General features: G+C 61.2%; 1 protein-coding gene and 1 long non-coding RNA gene across 2 annotated transcripts; one reads left to right on the top strand and one right to left on the bottom strand.

Annotated features, from left to right (window-relative positions):
- On the bottom strand, nucleotides 1-12599 carry JAK3 (Janus kinase 3). Its single transcript, XM_058657728.1, has 25 exons — nucleotides 12547-12599; nucleotides 10970-11216; nucleotides 10620-10743; nucleotides 10334-10445; nucleotides 10033-10178; nucleotides 9611-9893; nucleotides 9235-9357; nucleotides 8783-8940; nucleotides 8079-8190; nucleotides 7715-7901; nucleotides 6890-7011; nucleotides 6237-6368; nucleotides 5678-5762; nucleotides 5004-5131; nucleotides 4414-4546; nucleotides 4167-4318; nucleotides 3922-4072; nucleotides 3383-3522; nucleotides 2814-3003; nucleotides 2094-2218; nucleotides 1828-2000; nucleotides 1617-1734; nucleotides 1335-1445; nucleotides 537-646; nucleotides 1-494 (listed from the first exon to the last, which is right to left on the bottom strand). The coding sequence occupies exons 2-24, from the start codon at nucleotides 11151-11153 to the stop codon at nucleotides 557-559; spliced, it is 3279 nt and encodes a 1092-aa protein (XP_058513711.1). The 5' UTR covers nucleotides 11154-11216; nucleotides 12547-12599; the 3' UTR covers nucleotides 1-494; nucleotides 537-556.
- Nucleotides 8253-8631, top strand: LOC131478438 (uncharacterized). The gene is made up of 3 exons (XR_009244461.1): nucleotides 8253-8407; nucleotides 8465-8482; nucleotides 8569-8631. It is a non-coding gene; the product is annotated as an uncharacterized LOC131478438 (long non-coding RNA).
- Nucleotides 12600-19171: the final 6572 nt, after the last annotated feature.

Below are 19171 nucleotides of genomic sequence, written 5' to 3'. Positions count from 1 at the left end.
GGATATTTTATTATTGATTTGAAAAACAGGGTTACAGAGAGAAGGAGGGACAGAAAGAAAAAGCTTCCATATGCTGGTTCATGTCCCCAGATGGCCACAATAGCCATGCCTGGACCAGGAGCCTGGAGCACCGTCGGGCCTCCCATGTGGGTGCCAGGGAACCCAGCACCGGGAGGGAACCGGATGGGAAGTGGAGCAGCCGGGACTTGAACCTGTGCCCATATGGGATGCCAGCATGTGTGTGTGTGTGTTGGGGGAAGTGGCTTTACTCCACCGAAAACCAACTTCTAACCAGGCTCCTTCAACTGGACGCAGGAGGGGGTCGCACTCTTGCCATTCCAACAGCCCCTTTGGGCACCCTAGGGTTCTGGGCCACAGAGGGAGGAGGGGAAAGACCCCTAGGCTGCCCCTCTCCCCCACCGGCACCAAGGACAATGTCAGGGTCTCCACAGGAGGCCTCTGGGGTGGTGGGGGCCATCACAGGCCTCATGGCCAGGCGCTGGACAGCAGGCGACAGCCAACGGGGCAGGGCCCCCCGTCAGCCTCGGCTTCCGCTTCACAGCGCATCCAGCTGGGGGCCCAGAGCACTGAAGGTCGGCCGGTCCTCGGGGCTGGGAGCCCAGCAGAGCTTCATGAGCTCATGAACCTGTTGAGGGGAGTAGAGACAGACAGGACCCCAACTGGACTGTTCCATCCTCCACCTCCACCCCTCACTCCCCTCTCTGCTACTGCAGGCCATGGCACCTGCTGCGCTCTGCCAGTTGGCCACCTCTGCCCAGCATCTCCTTCTAGGAACTGCCTTTGCCAGCTGGTGACTGGCAACCCAGTATCCTCACCCTACCCGAGGGCCCTGGCCCATTTGGCATTGAGTCAATGTTTGAAGCTTCATGAACATGGTTAAACACTAACAGCCACCCATGAAGACACAGTCATAAACCATAAAACAATAACACAGGCCATGCCCTTTCCTGCTGCCCTTGGCCAATGCCAGGTCAAACCTTACCCTGCCCTAGTCCATCCCCTCCACCAGCCCACTGCCCCCTGAAGCCCACTGACTCCCACCAGCCCACTGACCCCCGCCAGCCAACTACCCCCTGCCACCTCACTGACCCCCACCAGCCCGCTGCCCTCCAACACCCCACTGCCCTCAGCCACGCCATGCCCCCCGCCACCAGAGTGCCCTCAGCCACACCACTGCCCTCCAACACCCCACTGCCCTCAGCCATACCATGCCCCCCGCCACCCCACTGCTCCAGGCCAGCCCAAGCCCCTCCTGTAGACACCCCCACAACAAGACAGGGGAGCCCCCATCCCAGCTCACCACCTGTGCTCACCTTGGCAGGGCAGGCAGGCGGCGCAGGCAGCCGGTGACCCTCGGCCAGCAGCTCCAGGAGGCGGCAGAGGGCGGGGGCATCACGCTCACCTCCCATCATCCGCAGGAACTCCTGGGGGGCCATGGTGGGGGCAGGTCAGTCATGGGGGAGCAGATCAGCCATCCCTTTTGGGGGACGGGGGCGGGTGTCTAGGCTGAAATGGCCCAGCTTTGGGATGCGAGCTGAGGAGTTTGGGGTCTGGGCCAAGGCGGCCCAGGTTTGGGGTGTGGCCCAAGGACTCACAGCTGAGGGGCTGCAGCTCTTGTCGCTGTAGGTGAACAGTTCGTACAGCAGCACACCGAAGCTCCACACGTCTGACTGGCGTGAGAACATGTTGTCTGACAAGGACTCGGGGGCGTACCTGGGGAGAGACGGGGGCACGGCAGTCTTGGGATGTGGGGCCGGTGAGGGCGTGGGGTGGGACTAAGGTCAAGTGGGGGCACAGGATCCCCACCAGAAGATGGGGCTCTGGCCTGGCTCGCGGACCACATAGTAATCCTTGTCCAGCGGCAGCAGCTTGGCCAGGCCGAAGTCGGCAATTTTGACGTGGGTCTCGCTCTCCACCAGGATGTTGCGGGCGGCCAGGTCCCGGTGCACGCAGCGGCAGGAGCCCAGGTACTCCATGCCCTATGGACAGGTGCACGGGCTGGGTGGCCTTGCCCACTTGCCCAGCACCCTCCCTGGGCACTGACACCCCCTTACCCCCTGCACCCCTGGCACCTTGCAGATCTGTGAGGCATAGAGCAGGAGGCGAGAGGCGTCCAGTCGTGCGCGGTGGCGCTGCAGGAAGTCGCGCAGGCAGCCGCTGGGCACGTACTCCATGACCAGACGCAGGCTCTGGCGGCCTGGGGTGGGGGGCGGCAGGTGTCAGCCTCCCGTGTCCCTCCCAACCTGCGTCGTGCAAACCCCACCAACCCATTGTGTAGTTGGGAACACTTGAGACCGGGAGGGAAAGGTGGGGAAGCCTGGGTCTGTGTCCTTCTCACGCCCTGCAGAGGTGGGCTGTGTGGGACTGACCCGGGCCGTGGCTCACGCCCTGCAGAGGTGGGCTGTGCGGGACTGACCCGGGCCGTGGCTCACGCCCAGCAGAGGTGGGCTGTGCGGGACTGACCCGGGCCGTGGCTCACGCCCAGCAGAGGTGGGCTGTGCGGGACTGACCCGGGCCGTGGCTCACGCCCTGCAGAGGTGGGCTGTGCGGGACTGACCCGGGCCGTGGCTCACGCCCAGCAGAGGTGGGCTGTGCGGGACTGACCCGGGCCGTGGCTCACGCCCAGCAGAGGTGGGCTGTGCGGGACTGACCCGGGCCGTGGCTCACGCCCTGCAGAGGTGGGATGTGCGGGACTGACCCGGGCCGTGGTTCACGCCCTGCAGAGGTGGGCTGTGCGGGACTGACCCGGGCCGTGGCTCACGCCCAGCAGAGGTGGGCTGTGCGGGACTGACCCGGGCCGTAGCTCACGCCCCGGTACTTGACGATGAAGTCGCTGTGCAATGCCTTCAGGATCTGGACCTCGCGCTGGAAGCTTTGCTCCTGGTCCGGCCCGCTGTGCTGCAGCTGCTTCACGGCCACCAGGGCGCCCGTGTTATCGCCCAGTGGGTCGTAGCGACACAGCTCCACGCTGCCAAAGTTACCCTGGGGATGGTGGTGACAGTGGGCGGGGCCGAGTCACGCCCCGCCCACCCTGCGAGGCCACACCCCTCGCCCGAGCCATGCCCAAAGCACACCTTCATGGAAAGCCACACCCACAGCCCTCAGGCCACGCCTGCTCCACTCGGCCACGCCCACTACACAGGCCACACCCCTTCATGAAATCACACGTGCCCACTGAAGCCACGCCCACCTCACACAGACATGCCCCTTCGCCCAAGCCACACCCATCCCCGTTTGGCCACACCTCATTCGCCCAGGCCACGCCCAGCAGGCCATTGCTGTCACCCACCACCTGGACAGGCCCTTTGTAAAGCCCCGCCCCGATGGCCCCGCCACTCCAGTGAATCCCCGCCCACTTCACCTTGCCGAGCTGTGAGATATATTTGAGGTGTCGTTCCTCATAGATAGTGGGGTCCTGGCAGGCGTAGAACTGGGCACCACCCCACAGCCCTTCTCGGGGTGCCAGTGCACCCGGGCTGGGCTCGGACAGGAGCTCATAGTCTGTGGAGGACACAGGGCCAGTGGTGAGCCACACCCCATCCTGTGCAAGCACTCAGGACCCCATGGAGAGAAGCAGGGACCGAGCCGGCTGGCGCAGTTAGCAACCCTGTCCACTGTGCCAAGCTTCTGTGCCAGTCCAGCAACCCCGGCTACCAGCCAAAATGTCAGTCCACCAACCCTGGCCACTGTGCCAGGCCACCAACCCCGGCCACTATGCCAGTCCATCAACCCCAGCCACCACCCAACATGTCAGTCTACTAACCCTTACCACCTTGAAAGGGCACCAACCCCGGCCACCGTGCCAGTCCCTCAACCCTGGCCACTGTCAGGCCACCAACCTTGGCCATAGTGCCAAGCTGCCCGCGCCTCCCACCAGGGACCCCCGCCCTGGGCGGGCACCTGACGTGATGAGGCTGTTGAGGTCGCGGATGACAGCGCGGAAGGACGGCCTCCGCTCCGGCTCGTACGCCATGCACTGCTCCACCAGCACGGCCAGCTCTGTCCACCTGGGGGCTGGCAGGTGCCCGCGGGCCTCGTAAAACTCCAACTTCTGCAGGGGCGGGAGGAGGCGTGGCACCCTCCTGATCTGCAGACAGCTCCACATGCCTGCCTGCCCATCCACCCTTGGGTGCCCCAGGCCTGACCTGGGCCGGCTCCAGGGCGCTGATGGGCATTGGGGCGCCACTGAACACCTCCCAGACGGTTGCCCCGAAGCCCCACTTGTCGGCTTCCAGGCCGAGGCTCTGCGTGTCCTGCAGACACTCGGGGGCCACCCAGGGGATCCTGTCGGTGAGCACTGGGTGCAAGCGTGGGGGGAGAGAGAGACGGGGTCAGGGACTCACTTCCTGTCCCCCCATCCACACCCTGGCCAGGGTCCCCAGAAGCACTTACGCTCCCGGCTCAGCACGGTGGGGCTGACACCGGGGTCACTGAGCTTGATGAAGGGAGGGTTCCCGTCACCCCCTTCCCGAGCCAGGAGCACCTTCCGCGCTGACACATTGCCATGAGGGAGGCCTTTGTCTTCCTATAGTGGAGGGAGTGACCAGGGGACACTTGGGGAAGCAGCAAACTCCTACACAGGCTTCAAAGCCCAGTAGGTGTGGCTCACTTCTCTACACACACCCATTCAGATTCCCAAATGCAACAATGTGGCCCCTTGCACTCCACACTCCACCCCAGGTGGACCCACACTGGGCCCCTCTCCCCCCTTCCCCGCCACACCACCCACTGCCCCCCCAAGCCCTTCTGCCTGTCACTCAAGGGTCTGGCCCCTCTTCTCAGAAACCATTCTGCCTTGGCCAGCGTCACCTAGCACCCCCACCCTGGGACATCCGCGGCTAACCCCTACCCCGTATCCCAGGCCCTGGCATCTCTAAGCTTCATCTTCAAATGCAGTTCACCCTCACCCAACTCCTTCCCCTCACCCCCAGAGCCCACAGGCAATGCCCCCTCCTGAATGCAGCGGGCACAGGCGCACTCACCAAGTAGTTGAGGGCATAGGCCAGCTGTTTAACCACCTGCAGCTTCCAGCTGGCAGGCACCAGGTGACCGCGCTTGCGCAGGTAGGTGTCGAGGGCTCCCAGCTGTACAAACTCCTGCACCATGGTGCCTGGAGGCAGCAGAGGGGATGGGCTGTGGGAGCAGGGCAGCACCTGCCCTGAGCCCCTATAGCCGCCCCCCAGTTCCCCCTCCCCGGCCTCTCTGGCCTCATATTCCTCACAGCCCAGCTCTGAGGTGCCCATAGGTGCCAGCTCTCCCTCAGCCACCTCCTGAGGATCACACGCAAGGGCTTCCTGCTGCTGAACTTAACCTTCCCAAACTACAAAGGCCTGTTTTGCTTATGAAGTGATAGTGTCCAGTCCCCCCGGGGTGTGTTCCCAGAAAAATAAGATGGGAATCCAGGCTTTGGGCTATGCCTTTGGCCAGTCAGTGTACCCACACCCCACGTCTGGCCTCCCTGCCCAGGTGCACCCCAGGGTGCAGCAGGTGGTGCCTCTAGGCCCTGACCCTCCCATGGGAAAGCCGGATGGAGACCCCACCTCCCCGTCTTGGCGCCACCTATCCCTGCCTATTGAGAAAGGAGAGGAATTCAGGTGTGCTAGAAACTTCGAGACAATTCTAGAATTGGGGACGTGGCAGGGGGAATGTCTCTCACTGTCTCCAGCCATGCACACGCCATGCAGCAAGACGAGATGTGGGTAGGAGACCTGGCTCATCAGGCTGGCTGCTTCTAGAAATGACTGTGGAGAGAGGGCGGGGCTGCTCAGGGATGCACATTCTTCACCCGGGGATCCTGCCCCTCTGCCCAGGGATCTGCCCCCTACGCCCAAGGATCAGCCCCTCCCCTCAGAGATCCGCCTGTGGCTCAACAAGGCCGTGGTTGTGCCTGTCTGGGCTTAAGCTAACCCTGCGGGTTTGACCTGAAGCAACAGCCCTTTCTGGAAGCAGCCCTGAACCCCCAACCCCACAAAGCTCTGGTCCCCTCTCCCCGCTCCCGGACATGGCCTCCCTTCCTGCCCCCAGCCCTGGCCCCCTCCCCACCCCCGGCCCTGGCGTCCACCTCCCCGCCCCCAGCCCCAGCCTCCTCCCTGCCCCCGGCCGCCCTGGTGTCCACCTCCCCGCCCCCGGCCCTGGCCTCCCTCCCCGCCCCCGGCCCTGGTCCCCCTCCCCCCCCCCGGCACTGGCCCCTCCCTGCCCCCAGCCCCGACATTCACCTCCAGGCAGGTTTGGTGTTTCGCACCCATCACTTTCAGCAGCACCTCGGTTTGGCGAGCCTCACCGTCCACCACCTCACGACGCGAACCCCGGTAGATCTTGGTGAAGGATCCATGACCCAGGTTTTCATGCTGCAGAGGGGATGGTGAGGAGGGGACAGGCTGGTGAGGGGGCACCCACAGGGCCCTTGGCTGCCAGCCCCAGCTCCAGCAAGACGCAGAGGCCGACAGAAGCGGCTGCCGTGCAGTGGGTTCAGGCGTCGCACACGCACACCCCGGGAGGCAGCAGGGGGCGGCCCAAGCGCTTGGGCTCCTGCAGCCTCACGTCGGAGATCCAGATGGAGTGCCTGGCTCCTGGCTTCAGTCTGGCCCAGCCCACTCCCGGCGGCTGCAGGCATTTGGGGCAGTATACAGCAAATGCAAGATCTCTCTCTCTCTCTACCTTTCAAATCAAGTTTTTAGAAACTAGGTCTCCCACACAGGTGCAGGGTCCCAAGGCTTTGGGCCGTCCTCCACTGCTTTCCCAGGCCACAGGCAGGGAGCTGGATGGGAAACCGGGCGGCTGGACCTTGAACCAGCGCACCTGTGGGATGCCAGCCCTGCATGCCCCAAAGGCAATGGTTGTGGCCCACAGGCCCCCACAGGTCCCTTACCCACTCCAGGGTGTCGGCGGGAATCTTGTGGAATACCATCTGGCTCAGCTGGCCATGGGGCTGCTGGGGGCTGCTTGAGGGCAAGCCGCAGCCCCTCCGCACCACCAGCAGGTTGGACTTCTCTGGGGGCCAGGAGAGAAAACCAGCGGTTAGAGGTGACAGGTCCTCACCAAGCTCACTGTTTTGATGAATTACATATTTGAAAGGCAGAGTTAGAATCTCCCATCCTCTGGTTCACTCCCCAAATGGCTACAACCAAGAAGCCAGGAGCCAGGAACTTCTTCTGGGTCTCCCACGCGGGTGCAGGGTCCCAAGGCTTTGGGCCATCCTCCACTGCTTTCCCAGGCCACAGGCAGGGAGCTGGATGAGAAGTGGGGCAGCCGGGATTAGAACCGGCGCCCCTATGGGATGCTGTCTTGGCAGTGCCTTGCCATGCTACGCCATCATACTGGCCCCTCCTTATCTTTTTTTTTTTTTTTTTTAAGGAACCCTTAGGTAGCTGAGAATGTGGGCAGAGAAGGCCAGGACAGCCGGTTATTGTTCTAGAAGATTCTAGAAAATTCTAGACGGCCCCATCTCAGAGCGGTCCCATCGGAAGAGTCAGTCTCAGATTGAAATTCATCCAGCACAAGAGATGAGGGCTAGAGAGCTGGCTGTACCTGGGTCAAGCCCTACCTGCAGGCCATAGACTAACCCATGAACAAAAAGAGAGAGAGAGAATGAGAGAGGTGAGTGGGGTCCAGTGTCAGTTCCACACAGCAGCCGTCACAGACATGAACAGCTGCAGGTGGCTTGCTCAGCTCTGGAGAGAGGGTGGGAGCTCACCTTTGGGCCTGGGGGTGCAGCAGAATGTAAGATTCAGGGAGACCCCGTCGACATGCAGCCCCCCGTTCTGGTAGGCAGCCAGGAGCTCCCGCAGGCTGCTGTGAGGCCGGCCAAGGCCAGCCAGGGAAAAGGTGCCGGTGGGACCGCGCCGGATCAGGCAACCCTTGTAGTCCGGGCCGAGAGGTGTCTGCGAAAGAAATCGGGGCCTTGAGAGGCGTGGGCAGCCCCTGGCTGCTTCCTGGCGTGTCACCAGCGCATACTAGCCCCTGCCACCCCGCACCTCTGCCCACAACCATTCCCTGACCCCGGCAGGTTTTTCTCCAGTCTCCGAAAGCATCACCTCCTCCAGGATGCCCTCCCAGACCTGAACGCACACGGTGAGGAGAAAGCTGTCAAAATCCTGCGGGCTGCGGCGGAGGACGTAGGAGCCAGGGACCGAGCCCTGTGTCTTCAGCTTGTGGATGGCGAAGTCCAGGCTGCGGCCACGGGGGCGGGAGGAGCAGGGGACAGAGCCGGATGGAGACGGTGAGAGCGGTGAGAGAGAGACGCCCAGCCCGGCCTGGCCCATAGTTCTGCGCTACCAGGAGCCCTGGGGTGCAGGGCAGGGAGAAACCTCCCACACCCCAAACCCTCGCTAGGGAGACAGCCAGGGGAACCAGGAGGTGGCCCAGGGTGTAAGAAGGCAAGGAACACGTCAGATCCCCACTAGGAGTGCAGCCAGGGGCCTAGGAGGTGTGGGACAGGGAACAGCCCAGACCCCCACTAGGGGTGCAGCCAGGGGCCTGGGAGGTGCAGAGCTGGGAGCACCCCAGACCCCCATGGGGATGCAGCCAGGGGCCTAGGAGTTGGCCCAGGGTATGCAGGGCAGGGAGCACCCCAGACCCCCACTAGGGGTGCAGCCAGGGGCCTAGGAGGTGAGAGGCAAGGAATACCCCAGACCCCCACTGGGGGTGCAGCCAGGGGTCTAGGAGGTGCCCAGCTGTCCCGGCTGGCAGGCTGCGCCCCACGCCCGCCGGGAGCCCCTGCTGGCCTGCAGGGCCGCGAGCGGGGCGTGAACCCAGGACTCACGTGATGGGGCCGTGGCACCGCTCGGCCTCCTCCTGCAGCAGCCGCGGCGGCGCCAGCTCCTTGCAGAAGAAGTGGCGGGAGTCGGCGGTGAGGCGGAAGTAGCCGTCCACCAGCGCCACGAAGGACAGCGCCTGGGGCAGCCCGGGGAACTCAGCTTCCTGCGGTGGGGACAGGGTGGCAGGGCGGGGGGCTGCGACCGCGCCCCCTGGGCCCTCGTGGGGTGCGGATCCCCAGCCCCCCGCAGCACCCCCAGCCCCCGTGGCACCCCCAGCCCCCCGCGGCACCCCCAGCCCCCCGCAGCACCCCCAGCCCCCCACAGCACCCCCAGCTCCCCGCAGCACCCCCAGCCCCCCGCAGCATCCCCAGCCCCCCGTGGCACCCCCAGCAGCACCCCCAGCCCCCCGTGGCACCCCCAGCCCCCGGCAGCACCCCCAGCCCCTCGCCGCACCCACCAGCATCTGGTTGTCCGCCCTGGTGATGGTCACCATGCGGTGCTCCCAGGCCGGCCCGGCGCGCGGCGCCTGCTGGATACTCACGTCCACTATCTCGGGAAAGTCGCAGAAAGGTTGCAGCGCCTGCGCGGGGGCGGGCGGGTGAGGCCACGCCCCCTGTGCACCTGCCGGCCGCTAGCCCCGCCCCCGAGAAGCTTTGCTCCCAAGAAGTCCCGCCTCTGTTCCTGGCCCCGCCCCCATGGTCCCACCCACTTCCGCTAGGTAGGCCCGCCCCATCGAGGCCACGCCCCTGGTTGCCCCGCCCCTCGTAGGGCCCCACCCACTCTCATCCTGTAGGCCCCGCCCCTCCCGCAGGCCCCGCCCCATGGCCCCGCACCTCGGCCTCCCCCGGGCTCCAGCTGACCCCGCTGGCCCCGGCCACGTGCAGCAGCCCCGGCCCGTCGCGGCCCGGCAGCCCGACGCGGAAGGTCTCGGCCGCCCCGGCGGGGGCCAGGCGCTCCAGGTCCAGCAGGTACTTGACCATGAGCGCGTGCCGGTCTGCCCCGCAGGCGGCCACGCGGCGCAGGGCACGGCGCACCGTCCTGCGGATGCGGCGGCGCGTCACGAAGCTCAGGCTCTGGATGAGGCCGCGCAGACCAGGGGGCAGGCAGGCCTTGTAGCTGCAGGAGGGTGGGGTGCAAGGGGCGGCCCTGAGTGCCCAGCGTGGGGCGCCATGCAAGGTGGTGAGGTGGGGTGCAAGGGGCTGCCCTGAGTGCCCAGGGCGCCGTGCAGGGGTGTGGGGCCGCTGCTCAAGCTCACCTCACGGTCTGAAGGAGCTCATTGGGCCGTTGCACCTGCTCGCAGGCCATGCGCGCCAGGTCCAGCACGGCCAGGCTCAGACACTCACCCTGCTCCTTGAAGCTCAGGCCCACAGCCAGGCGCCCGCTGAGCAAGTCACTGCGGTGCTGGGGGTCAGGGGGCGGGGGCGACAGGGACAGAGGGAGGGGTCACCATGGGGGCCGTCCTCCCTCCACCTCTGGGGGTCAGGGCAAGGACAGGGGTCGCCCTGTGCACCCCAAGCCTGAGTGGAGCCCCCCTCCACCGCAGCACATCCTGGCACCTGGGCAAACAAGTGCTCCAAAACGGGCAGGTCTAAGATGGCGCTGGTCAGCTCTTTGCGGAGCCCGAAGCGGTGACATTTCTCAGGCCCAAACCAGTCTGGGAAGTAAAAACTGGTAGAGGGGAGGAGAGACAGAGGGACAGAGATCCCAGAATACGAGTCAGGATCTGTGGGTGCGCTGTGTGGCTGCAGGCAAGCACAGCTCCCTCTCTGGTCTCTGCGTCCATGCTGGGAGGTGTAGGGACACGGGACGGAGGGGGGCGGGCAGGAGAGGCCTGCTGCCTACCGGAGCCTGTAGAACAACACTTGGGTGCCCGAGTCCTCCACGGAGAAGACATGGCTTGGAGGAAACCAGCAGGACAGGTCCTCCGTGGCCAGAGCAAACAGAGGGTGGTAGACGGGCAGGATGCCTGTGGGGGAGGGTCCCCTCTATTGCCACTGCCCACCCACTGGGTGCACCTGCTCAGGGCTCCCTGCCCCCACCCCGGCCGTGTCCACTCACTGCTCAACACCCACGTTCTGATGTCCTCTCTTATCAAGCTCTTACTCATCCCTCAAAACCCTGACTGCCCTGTCCACAGCTATGGGGATGTCCCCAGCTCCCCGTAGCGGTGAAGGGGGCAGCCGCTCACTCACCGCTGGCCTTGGCGGCCTGCACGCACAGGTCCTCGGCCAGGTGGTCCCCGAAGGAGAAGGACAGGCGCTGGGGGGGCCCAGGGCCGCGAGAGGGCAGGAGCACATGCAAGGCGCCAGCCTCGGACGAGGAGAGGCTGCAGGAGCGCTGGGAGATCAGGGGTGTCTCCTCACCCGGGGGTGCCATGAGCACAGCCTGCCCTGGGGCGCAGCCAGCCAGAAGAGGGACAGGGCTGGGGCAGGCGCAGAGCTGCAGAAACAGGGAGGGTACACAAAGACACACAGACCCCCACGCGTGAGTGTTTGGCAAAGTGAGGAAGGTGTCCACTCCCCATTTAGGTTTCCTTCCTGGGTGCCAGCAGGTGCCAGCCCTCACCCAGGGGAGGCCTTGGATGGAGCACCAGGTCCCCATCACCCACAGGAGAGGCCCGGATGGAACTCCTGGCTTCAACCTGGTCCAGCCTTGGTTGTTGCAGCCATTTGGGGAGTGAAATAACAGGTGGAAGATCTCTCTCTCTCTCTCTCTCTTCAAATAAATTCTTTTAAAAAGGTGGGGTAGCTCCACAGACTAGTCCTCCATCTTCAAGCCACAGGTCTCCCACATAGGTGCAGGGTCCCAAGGCTTTGGGCCGTCCTTGATTCCTTTCCCAGGGCACAAGCACGGAGCTGGGTGGGAAGTGGGGCAGCCGGGACGCGAACCAGCGCCCCTAGGGATCCCAGTGCTTCCAAGGTGAGGATTTAGCCAGTGAGCCATTGTGCCACTGCACTCCCCCACCCGCCACCCCTGTCTGATTCTAATGGCTCACTCATTACTATTGTTTCCGTTTGCCATTTGTATGAGCAGGTTTCCTCGAAAAGCTTATAGAAAATGTGAAAAAAGTAGTTTATTTTACTGCTCCAAATGTGTGGAAACCAGATGTATTTCCCATAGTATACATTTGCAGGAAATTTTCAAAAACCTAAGGCAGAGAGATAGAGAGAGAGACAGATCTTCCACCTGCTGGATCGCTCCCCAAATGGCTACTACGGCCAGGGCCGGGCCAGGTCGGAGCCAGGAGCTCTATCCAAGTCTCCCCCTTGGATGGCGGGCCCGGGCCCTTGAGCTGTCCCCTGCTGCCTCCCAGGGTGCCCATGAGCAGGGAGAAGTGGGCACCATCAGAAATGGAGCATCTGGGACTCGAATCCAGGCCGCCTGAGCCAGGATCCACTGTGAGCTGAGCCCCTGCCCCTCTTCTGTCTTCCTTTTGCAGGTTCAAGTTTAAAATGGGGACATTCAGAGCTGGTGTTTGGGGCCCAGGCAACACCCCCAGCCTCCTCCGTGGGGGCCTGTCTGCAGCTGGGCACCGCGCCCCACCCCACCCCCAGCAGTCCCTGGCGCGTGCGCAGTGAGCATCCAAGTGCTTGCTGGGAATGGGGGGCCGGCAGGAGGCCGAAGCTGAAGAGGGGTCGCTGTGGCTGCAGCCCTCACGTGCCCCAAAGGCGGGGAGCCCCTGCCCTCTGTGGACTGCACCTGCAGCCTGCCTCCCCCCCCCACCGCCCCCAGTTCCTGGCCGGAGCCCCACGGCCCCACCAGCTCTTACCTGGAGCCCCTAGGCCGCCTCCGGGCCAGCCGAGCTGGGAAGCAGCAAGAGGAAAGCCCCACTTGTCACCTTCCTGTGTGGGCCCCTTGACTTCCTGAGGAGTCGTCATTTACCGAAAAGCCGGGCTGTGGTGAGGAGGAGGGGCAGAATGTTCTAGAAACCTCTACACCCCCCCCTCCCCAGCCCCCAGATCCAAGGGAAAGATGAGAGACAGACAAACCCCACAAGGGACTCAGCGAACCCTGGGACAATGGGCTGGGGACCGGCCTGGAGGCTGGTGTCTCAGTTTACCCAACCCCCACACCCCCTGGGAGCTGGTGTGGTAGCCAGAGAAAGGAACGGAGGTGGGTGGAAGAAGGCAGTGCCCCCCACACCCCATGGAGGGCGAGTTCTTGAATCTCCCATCACACACACACACGAGAGACATCACTTGGGAACCCCACACACACTGCCATTCTGCAAAGCAGACCAGGGTGAGGCTGGGACTCGGCTGCAGCAGGGTCAGCCAGGGGCAGGAGTGTCCTCTCACTGTGCCCTGGGCTCAGAGCGGCAGCCAGACGTGTGGACGTGTGGCTAGGACCGGCCCAGCGAGGGGCTTAGCCGAGCTTGGGGTTTGGTTTCACTTCCTGGTGGCTCCCACAGAAAAACAGAACGGCGGGCTCCGTCAGTCCCGTCCTCCCAGGCGTCTGCTCAGCTGCAGGAGGACGCGCAGTGTCTGGTTCAAGGTCAAGTCCCACGCTCTATGGGTCCCCTCACCCCTCAAGGCAGGATAGGGGTCCAGGGGAGGGGCCAGGATGGAGCCAGTCGCCCCAACCACCCCACCCCCATGGGGGGCATAGGAGAAAGTCCAGAATGTTCTGCCGGTGCAAGAGCCCAGACAGTCAGAGTGGAAACAGGAAACAGGGCATGGCTCCAATGTTGAGTGAAATATCCTCTTGTCTCCCAACATGGAGAGAAAACATTCAATGTCTTTGCTTAGCAGGACCGGGACTCCAGGAACCAGATGTGACAAGCAAAGTGGGACAGGTAAGTACATGTGGATGGTAAGAACCAGCCAGCCTCCAGCTCAAATAAGCCCTGGAATGCTTATTTGTCTCTCCTTGTATCAGTCCAGCTCCCTGCCTCTTAAATACAGGACAGAGTAACTTTCCATGGTTGAATAGAAGCTACACAGTATCCTGCTGAGAGAAGTACATGAAGACCAGCCGTCTGGCGAAGGTATACCATGTTCATGGCTGAGCAGACAGGGCTCAGGAGAACAGGACTTTTCTCTGACAGGGCTCTGTGCCGTTTATTCTGCTCCTCTGCCTCAGGAACTTCTAGTACTACCAACCTAGTCTCATTTTAGGTTTGTATGAGATGGCAAAGGACCTAGAATGACGCAGTGACTTTTAGAAAGAAGATAATGGGGCAAGCAGTGAGACGCCACAGAGCGCACGACAGTGCTTCCGCTTGCCTTGTTTCCAGGCTCTCAAAAAAACAATGATTTTTATTGGAAAGGCAGATTTTTTTTTTTTAATTTTGATGATGTTTACATAGTTGATTAGGACGCATAGGGTCAAGGGCTGCAGGAAAGTGGGTAAGACCATTGTTCCCAGGTTCTCTTTTTCCCTTCCTGTATCTGGGGGAAGGGGAGAGACAGAGATGCCACACTGAGCCTCCCACCCACCCCAGGTGCCCGACGTGGGGCATGCTCCGTGGGCACTGCTCAAGTGGACTTGGTACGTCAGCTATTCTGAATTGCTGCCAATCTCGCCATTCCAGGCACGATGGAATCCCTTCAGAATTCACTGGCTGACACAGTCCACCTTAGCATCTCCACTTGGTATTGGAAAGGCAGATTTACAGGGAAAAGGAGAAACAGAAAGATCTTTCATCCACTGGTCCGCTCCCCAAGTGCCTGCAACGGCTAGAGTTAAGCTGATCCGAAGCCAGGAGCCAGGAGCTTCTTCCGGGTCTCTCACGAGGGTGCAGGGTCCCAAGGCTTTGGGCCATCCTTGACTGCTCTCCCTGGCCACCAGCAGGATGCTGGACGGGAAGTGGAGCAGCCAGGACTAGAACCAGCGGCCATATGGGATCCTGGCACTTGAAGGGAACGGATTAGCCAATCAAACCATCACACAGGACTCTCCTTCTACAATAGTGAGGGAGGCTGAGTGGAAGGTGGGAGATGGGGCTGCCAGCGTCTGACTCCAGGCCAGGCTTGCCCAAGGAGGGTGGGACTGTTGTGAAGACGCGGGGCAGCAAGCGCACGAGCCCCAGGAAGTAGATCTTTCAGGGACACATTGGAGAACGTTCTGTGGTCTCGGTAATCCCTGAGCCCAAACACAAGCGTGGCTTTGATGAGTGTTTTATTCATGTGAATATTCCGAAGCATTCTTGAGACTCTGCCTGTGGGCAGGGCACAGGCGGGGTTGGGATTAGGGGGACCCAGTCCCCACCCAGAGGAGCCCGGAAGCAGGAAACCCAGCATAAACAAACGCCCAGGTCCTGGTTGCTTGCAAGTGGACCCGTCTGGGAGGGCTTCCCAGAGGAAGTGATCAGAATCCGAAGGGGTAAGTGGGAGGAGCCGAAGGGGAGTGTGTGGAATGTTCTAGCAGGGGTGGTTCAGGGCAGGCCAGGTGAATGGACAGTCCCTGTGTCCCTTTGCTGTCCCCTGGCAGGACCACACCCTTGTGCTGAATTTGTTTGTTTCTTCTCAAGCTTGCAGACACCCTGCTCTTGAAAGTGTACCTTTCTTTATGATGCCCGAAAATCTCATTAATCTATTCGACAGGGAGAGAGTTTCTGTCCGTTGGTTCACTGCCCAAATGGCCACAACAGAAAGAGCTGAGCCGATCTGAAGCCAGGAGCCAGGAGCCTCTTCCGGGTCTCCCACGTGGGTGCAGGGTCCCAAGGCTTTGGGCCATCCTCCACTGCTTTCCCAGGCCACAGGCAGGGTGGGAAGTGGAGCAGCCGGGACAGGAATCAATGCCCATATGAGATCTTGACATGTTCAAGTCAAAGATTTAGCCACTGAATCATTGTGCCAGGCCCACATTTTTATTTATTTCTAAGGAAGTCATGGAGAGAGAGAGATGCAATTTTTTTCGCATCTGCAGAGCTCACACAGGCATTGGCACTCCTGGGTATGTGTGCTCACGACTCAAGGACAGAGGGTGGGACGATGACCCAGTGGGGGCCCCAGCAGGTGCGGACCGTGCCCACAGCAGGTGTGTACTCACCACCGTGCTGGTTCCTGGTTCTCGCTATGACTGCTTATCTGTTACACCTGTTGTGACCAGCCTACACCAGATGACACAGCCTGGCCACCCCAAGCCTGAGCTGTGACCTCACCTGTGCAGGGCAGGTACATCAGCTCTCACCCACCACAGCTCCTCTTGGAGATCCGAGGAGCAGGAATAGACCCGCCAGAAGCCGACCTGCAAGGAGTGGAACACTTCTTCACACTTGAAGACTTGGAGGGACAAGCTGGGGGCGGGAGGGGGCCAACTTGGAGGAGTCTGAGAGAACTTGACTGTGGTGAGCTGAAGTGCCACCCCCCAAATCCTGGCAGGGATGTGGGCCTGTGGCCGCTGGGCTGGTGCAGTTTGCTCAGGTAGAAAGTGGGAAACCAGGCCCAGCATGATGAGTAGCTAAATCCTCGCCTTATAAACACAGGAGTCCCATAGGGGTGTCACTTCCCACCCAGCTCCCTGCCTGTGGCCTGGGAAAGCAGTGGAGGACGGCCCAAAGCCTTGGGACCCTGCACCCACATGGCAGACCCGGAAGAAGCTCCTGGCTCCTGGCTTCGGATCGGCTCAGCTCTGGCCACTTGACGTGTGACTCAGTGGATGGATGATCTTTCTGTCTCTCCTCTCTATAAATCTGCCTTTCCAATTGAAAATTAAAAAGAAAAAAAAAATAGTGGCAAAGCAGCCTGCGTGTATGGGGTGGGAGGCAGGGCCCCAGATCAACACACACCCGGCGCAGGCGGGCAGGCTGCCAGAAGTGTACTCTCCAGGGCCCTGTCCCGTCACGCCCCAGCCTTCCCACCAGCACGGCGCCCCGGGAGGCTCCTCTCTGCCAGGTGATGCGTGAGCCACTCTTTCTTTTTTTAGGGGCTAAAGATTTATTTATTTTTACACAAAAAAATTCCATGGCTGGGAAAGAAATTATAAGAATAGTCTCTTTTAAAATAGTGGAGAAGGATCTTTACCTAGGAATTAAGCAAACTAAATATGTGGAAGACCTCTACGATGAAAACTCTAAAACATTAAAAAAGGAAACAGGAGGTGATATCAAAAAATGGAGAACCTTACCATGCTCCTGGATTGGCAAGGCCAACACCATCAAAATGACCGTATTACCAAAAGCAATATACAGATTCATTGTGATCCCAATCAAAATCCCAACAACATTCTTCTCAGAAATGGAAAAGAAAATACAAAAGTTCACCTGGCAACACCAGAGACCACGAAGAGCCAAAGTTATCCTGAAAAATAGGAATCCAGCTGGAGGAATCACAATTCCAGACCCCAAGACATACCAGAGAGCAGGGGTTATCCAGACCGTCTGGTACTGCTACAGAAACAGAGACCAATGAAGCAGAATAGAAACACCAGAGGGAGCCCACACGTGTATAGCCAACTAGTCTTTGACAAGAAAGCTGAAAATAATCCAGGGAAAACGCCTGGTCGCTTCAACAAATGCTGTTGGGACAACTGGATAGCAGCGTGCAGAATTAAGAAGCAAGACCCGCACCTGTCGCATTATACAAAAATCAGCTCTAAATGTATCAAGGACCTAAATCTGCACCCAGAAACCATCAAACTATTAAAACACAGGGGGCACTCTCCAAGAAATAGGGACGGGTATGGTCTTGTTAGAAAACACAAAATGAGCAAATGGGACTACAAGCCTCTGTATTAACAAAGGGAAGAAGCAGCCAACAGAATGGGAGAATTTTTGCACACTACACAAGTGATAGGGGGTTAATATCCAGGATTTACAAAGAGCTTCAGAAACCCAGGGACAGGAAAAAAAAAAACTTGTAAAAAATTGGCAAAGGAAATGAACAGACATTTCTCAAAAGAACAGGTTCAAATGGCTAACAGACATGTGAAAAGACGCTCAGGCTCCCATCGCTTCTCGGCCTTTTGGCTAAGATCAAGTGTAGGATTCAGGGGCCAGGGGCAGCCTCACGGTCATGTGGCAGGCCCAACCCGGCACACATTCCTACCTGCTGCATACCTCCCCAGTCTAAACACCTCCTGTTCATTATTTCCTCCTCCACCAAGGTTCCCAGAAGTTTCATTGTAATCAGCCACAACCCCGGGGGTTAATTGTGCCTTGTGTGGGAATTCACAGAAATGAATGAAGGCATTTACCTAAGCCATATGGACACTGGGTGGGGAGGCGGGGCGAAGACTGAAGAGGTCGGGAGGGTCCAAGGGTTAGAGGACAAGGGTCATGGTGGGCAGCGGGTCAGCCAGGGACGCCCGAGGGGGTGAGGCTTTCCCACTGGGCTGCATCCATGGGTTAAACATGACCTGCCCTGCCCAGCTGCCCACGTGGGAGGTGGGGGACCCAGGCCCCTGAGCTGACACCTGCTGGCAGGTGCATGGCCGCGGCACTGAATCCCAGGCTTGCTTGGCGGGCGCAGCATCCCGAGGGGCCCTCCTCCCACATCCAACCAGAGGGGCTGGACTCATGGGGAGCCAGGGTGGACGTTGACCGCAGCTTCTGCTGCCATCTGATGGCCACTCGCGGCATGGCCTCGGGGGCGTGGCCTCTCCCTGACTCCACCCCCGACGCCCTGGGGTGGGCTGCCCAGTGGGAACCCCTCTTCCCACGGCTCCGTGCCTGGTTCGAGTCCCCGCTCCTGCACCTGGGCGTTCAGCAGGCACATGGGCCCTGCACCCGCGTGGGACACACGCACGGAGGCCCAGGCTCCTTGGCTTCAGCCTGGCCCAGCCCTGGCTGTTGTGGACAGCTGGTGTGTGTGTGGGGGGGGGGGGGGGAGAATGATAACTGGGGCAAGGATCCGGAGCGATATCTCAGTAGCTAAATCCTCGCCTTGCAAGCGCCGGGATCCCATATGGGTCCCAGTTCGAGTCCCAGCTGCTCCATCTCCCACCCAGCTTCCTGCCTGTGGCCTGGGAAAGCAGCGGAGGACGGCCCAAAGCCTTGGGACCCTGCACCTGTCACTTCCCACGGTGCCTCATCAGGGGGGCCCGGAATCCATGCATTCCATGAGGAACGGAGCTTATCGGGCCTTTTATCTTTCCTGTGCCTCCCTAGTCTTTTTCTCCCCGCGGTCAACCCTCCCCTTCCCCTTCCTCTTCCTCCTGCTCCACGTCCTGGGACGTGTACAAGGAAGTAGGTGAGGTTTGCATCCCAGCCGCTAAGGACATATTCCTGCAGAGAAGGGAATGTCGCTTAGGAAAACCGGAGGTTCGCCCAGCGCCCTGGCCAGCAGGCCACTGACATCATCCCAGTGACTACAGCTCCCAGCATGCTCCATCGGCCGACGCGCCGCGACGGCCACGCTAGAACGCGCGAACGCGGCTGCGCTGCCTCCTGGGAAATGTAGTCTCGGCGTGGCCGGCGGCTCGTGAGCCAATGAAGAAAGCGCAGCTGCGTG

This window comes from Ochotona princeps, chromosome 33, assembly GCF_030435755.1.
Source record: "Ochotona princeps isolate mOchPri1 chromosome 33, mOchPri1.hap1, whole genome shotgun sequence".
Classification (NCBI taxonomy): domain Eukaryota; kingdom Metazoa; phylum Chordata; class Mammalia; order Lagomorpha; family Ochotonidae; genus Ochotona; species Ochotona princeps.
The sequence above is the reverse complement of the archived record's forward strand: the minus strand, read 5'-3'. Positions and strand labels throughout refer to the sequence as shown.

Bases quoted from the DNA above. Each gene is read 5' to 3' on its own strand.
- JAK3 (XM_058657728.1), bottom strand. From the start codon at position 11,153: ATGGCACCCCCGGGTGAGGAGACACCCCTGATCTCCCAGCGCTCCTGC. The intron at 9,894-10,032 runs GTGAGCTTGAGC...ACCCTCCTGCAG, and splicing joins GAGCTCCTTCAGACCGTGAG to CTACAAGGCCTGCCTGCCCC. The intron at 8,941-9,234 runs GTGGGTGCGGCG...TCCCCACCGCAG, and splicing joins GGGCGGACAACCAGATGCTG to GAAGCTGAGTTCCCCGGGCT.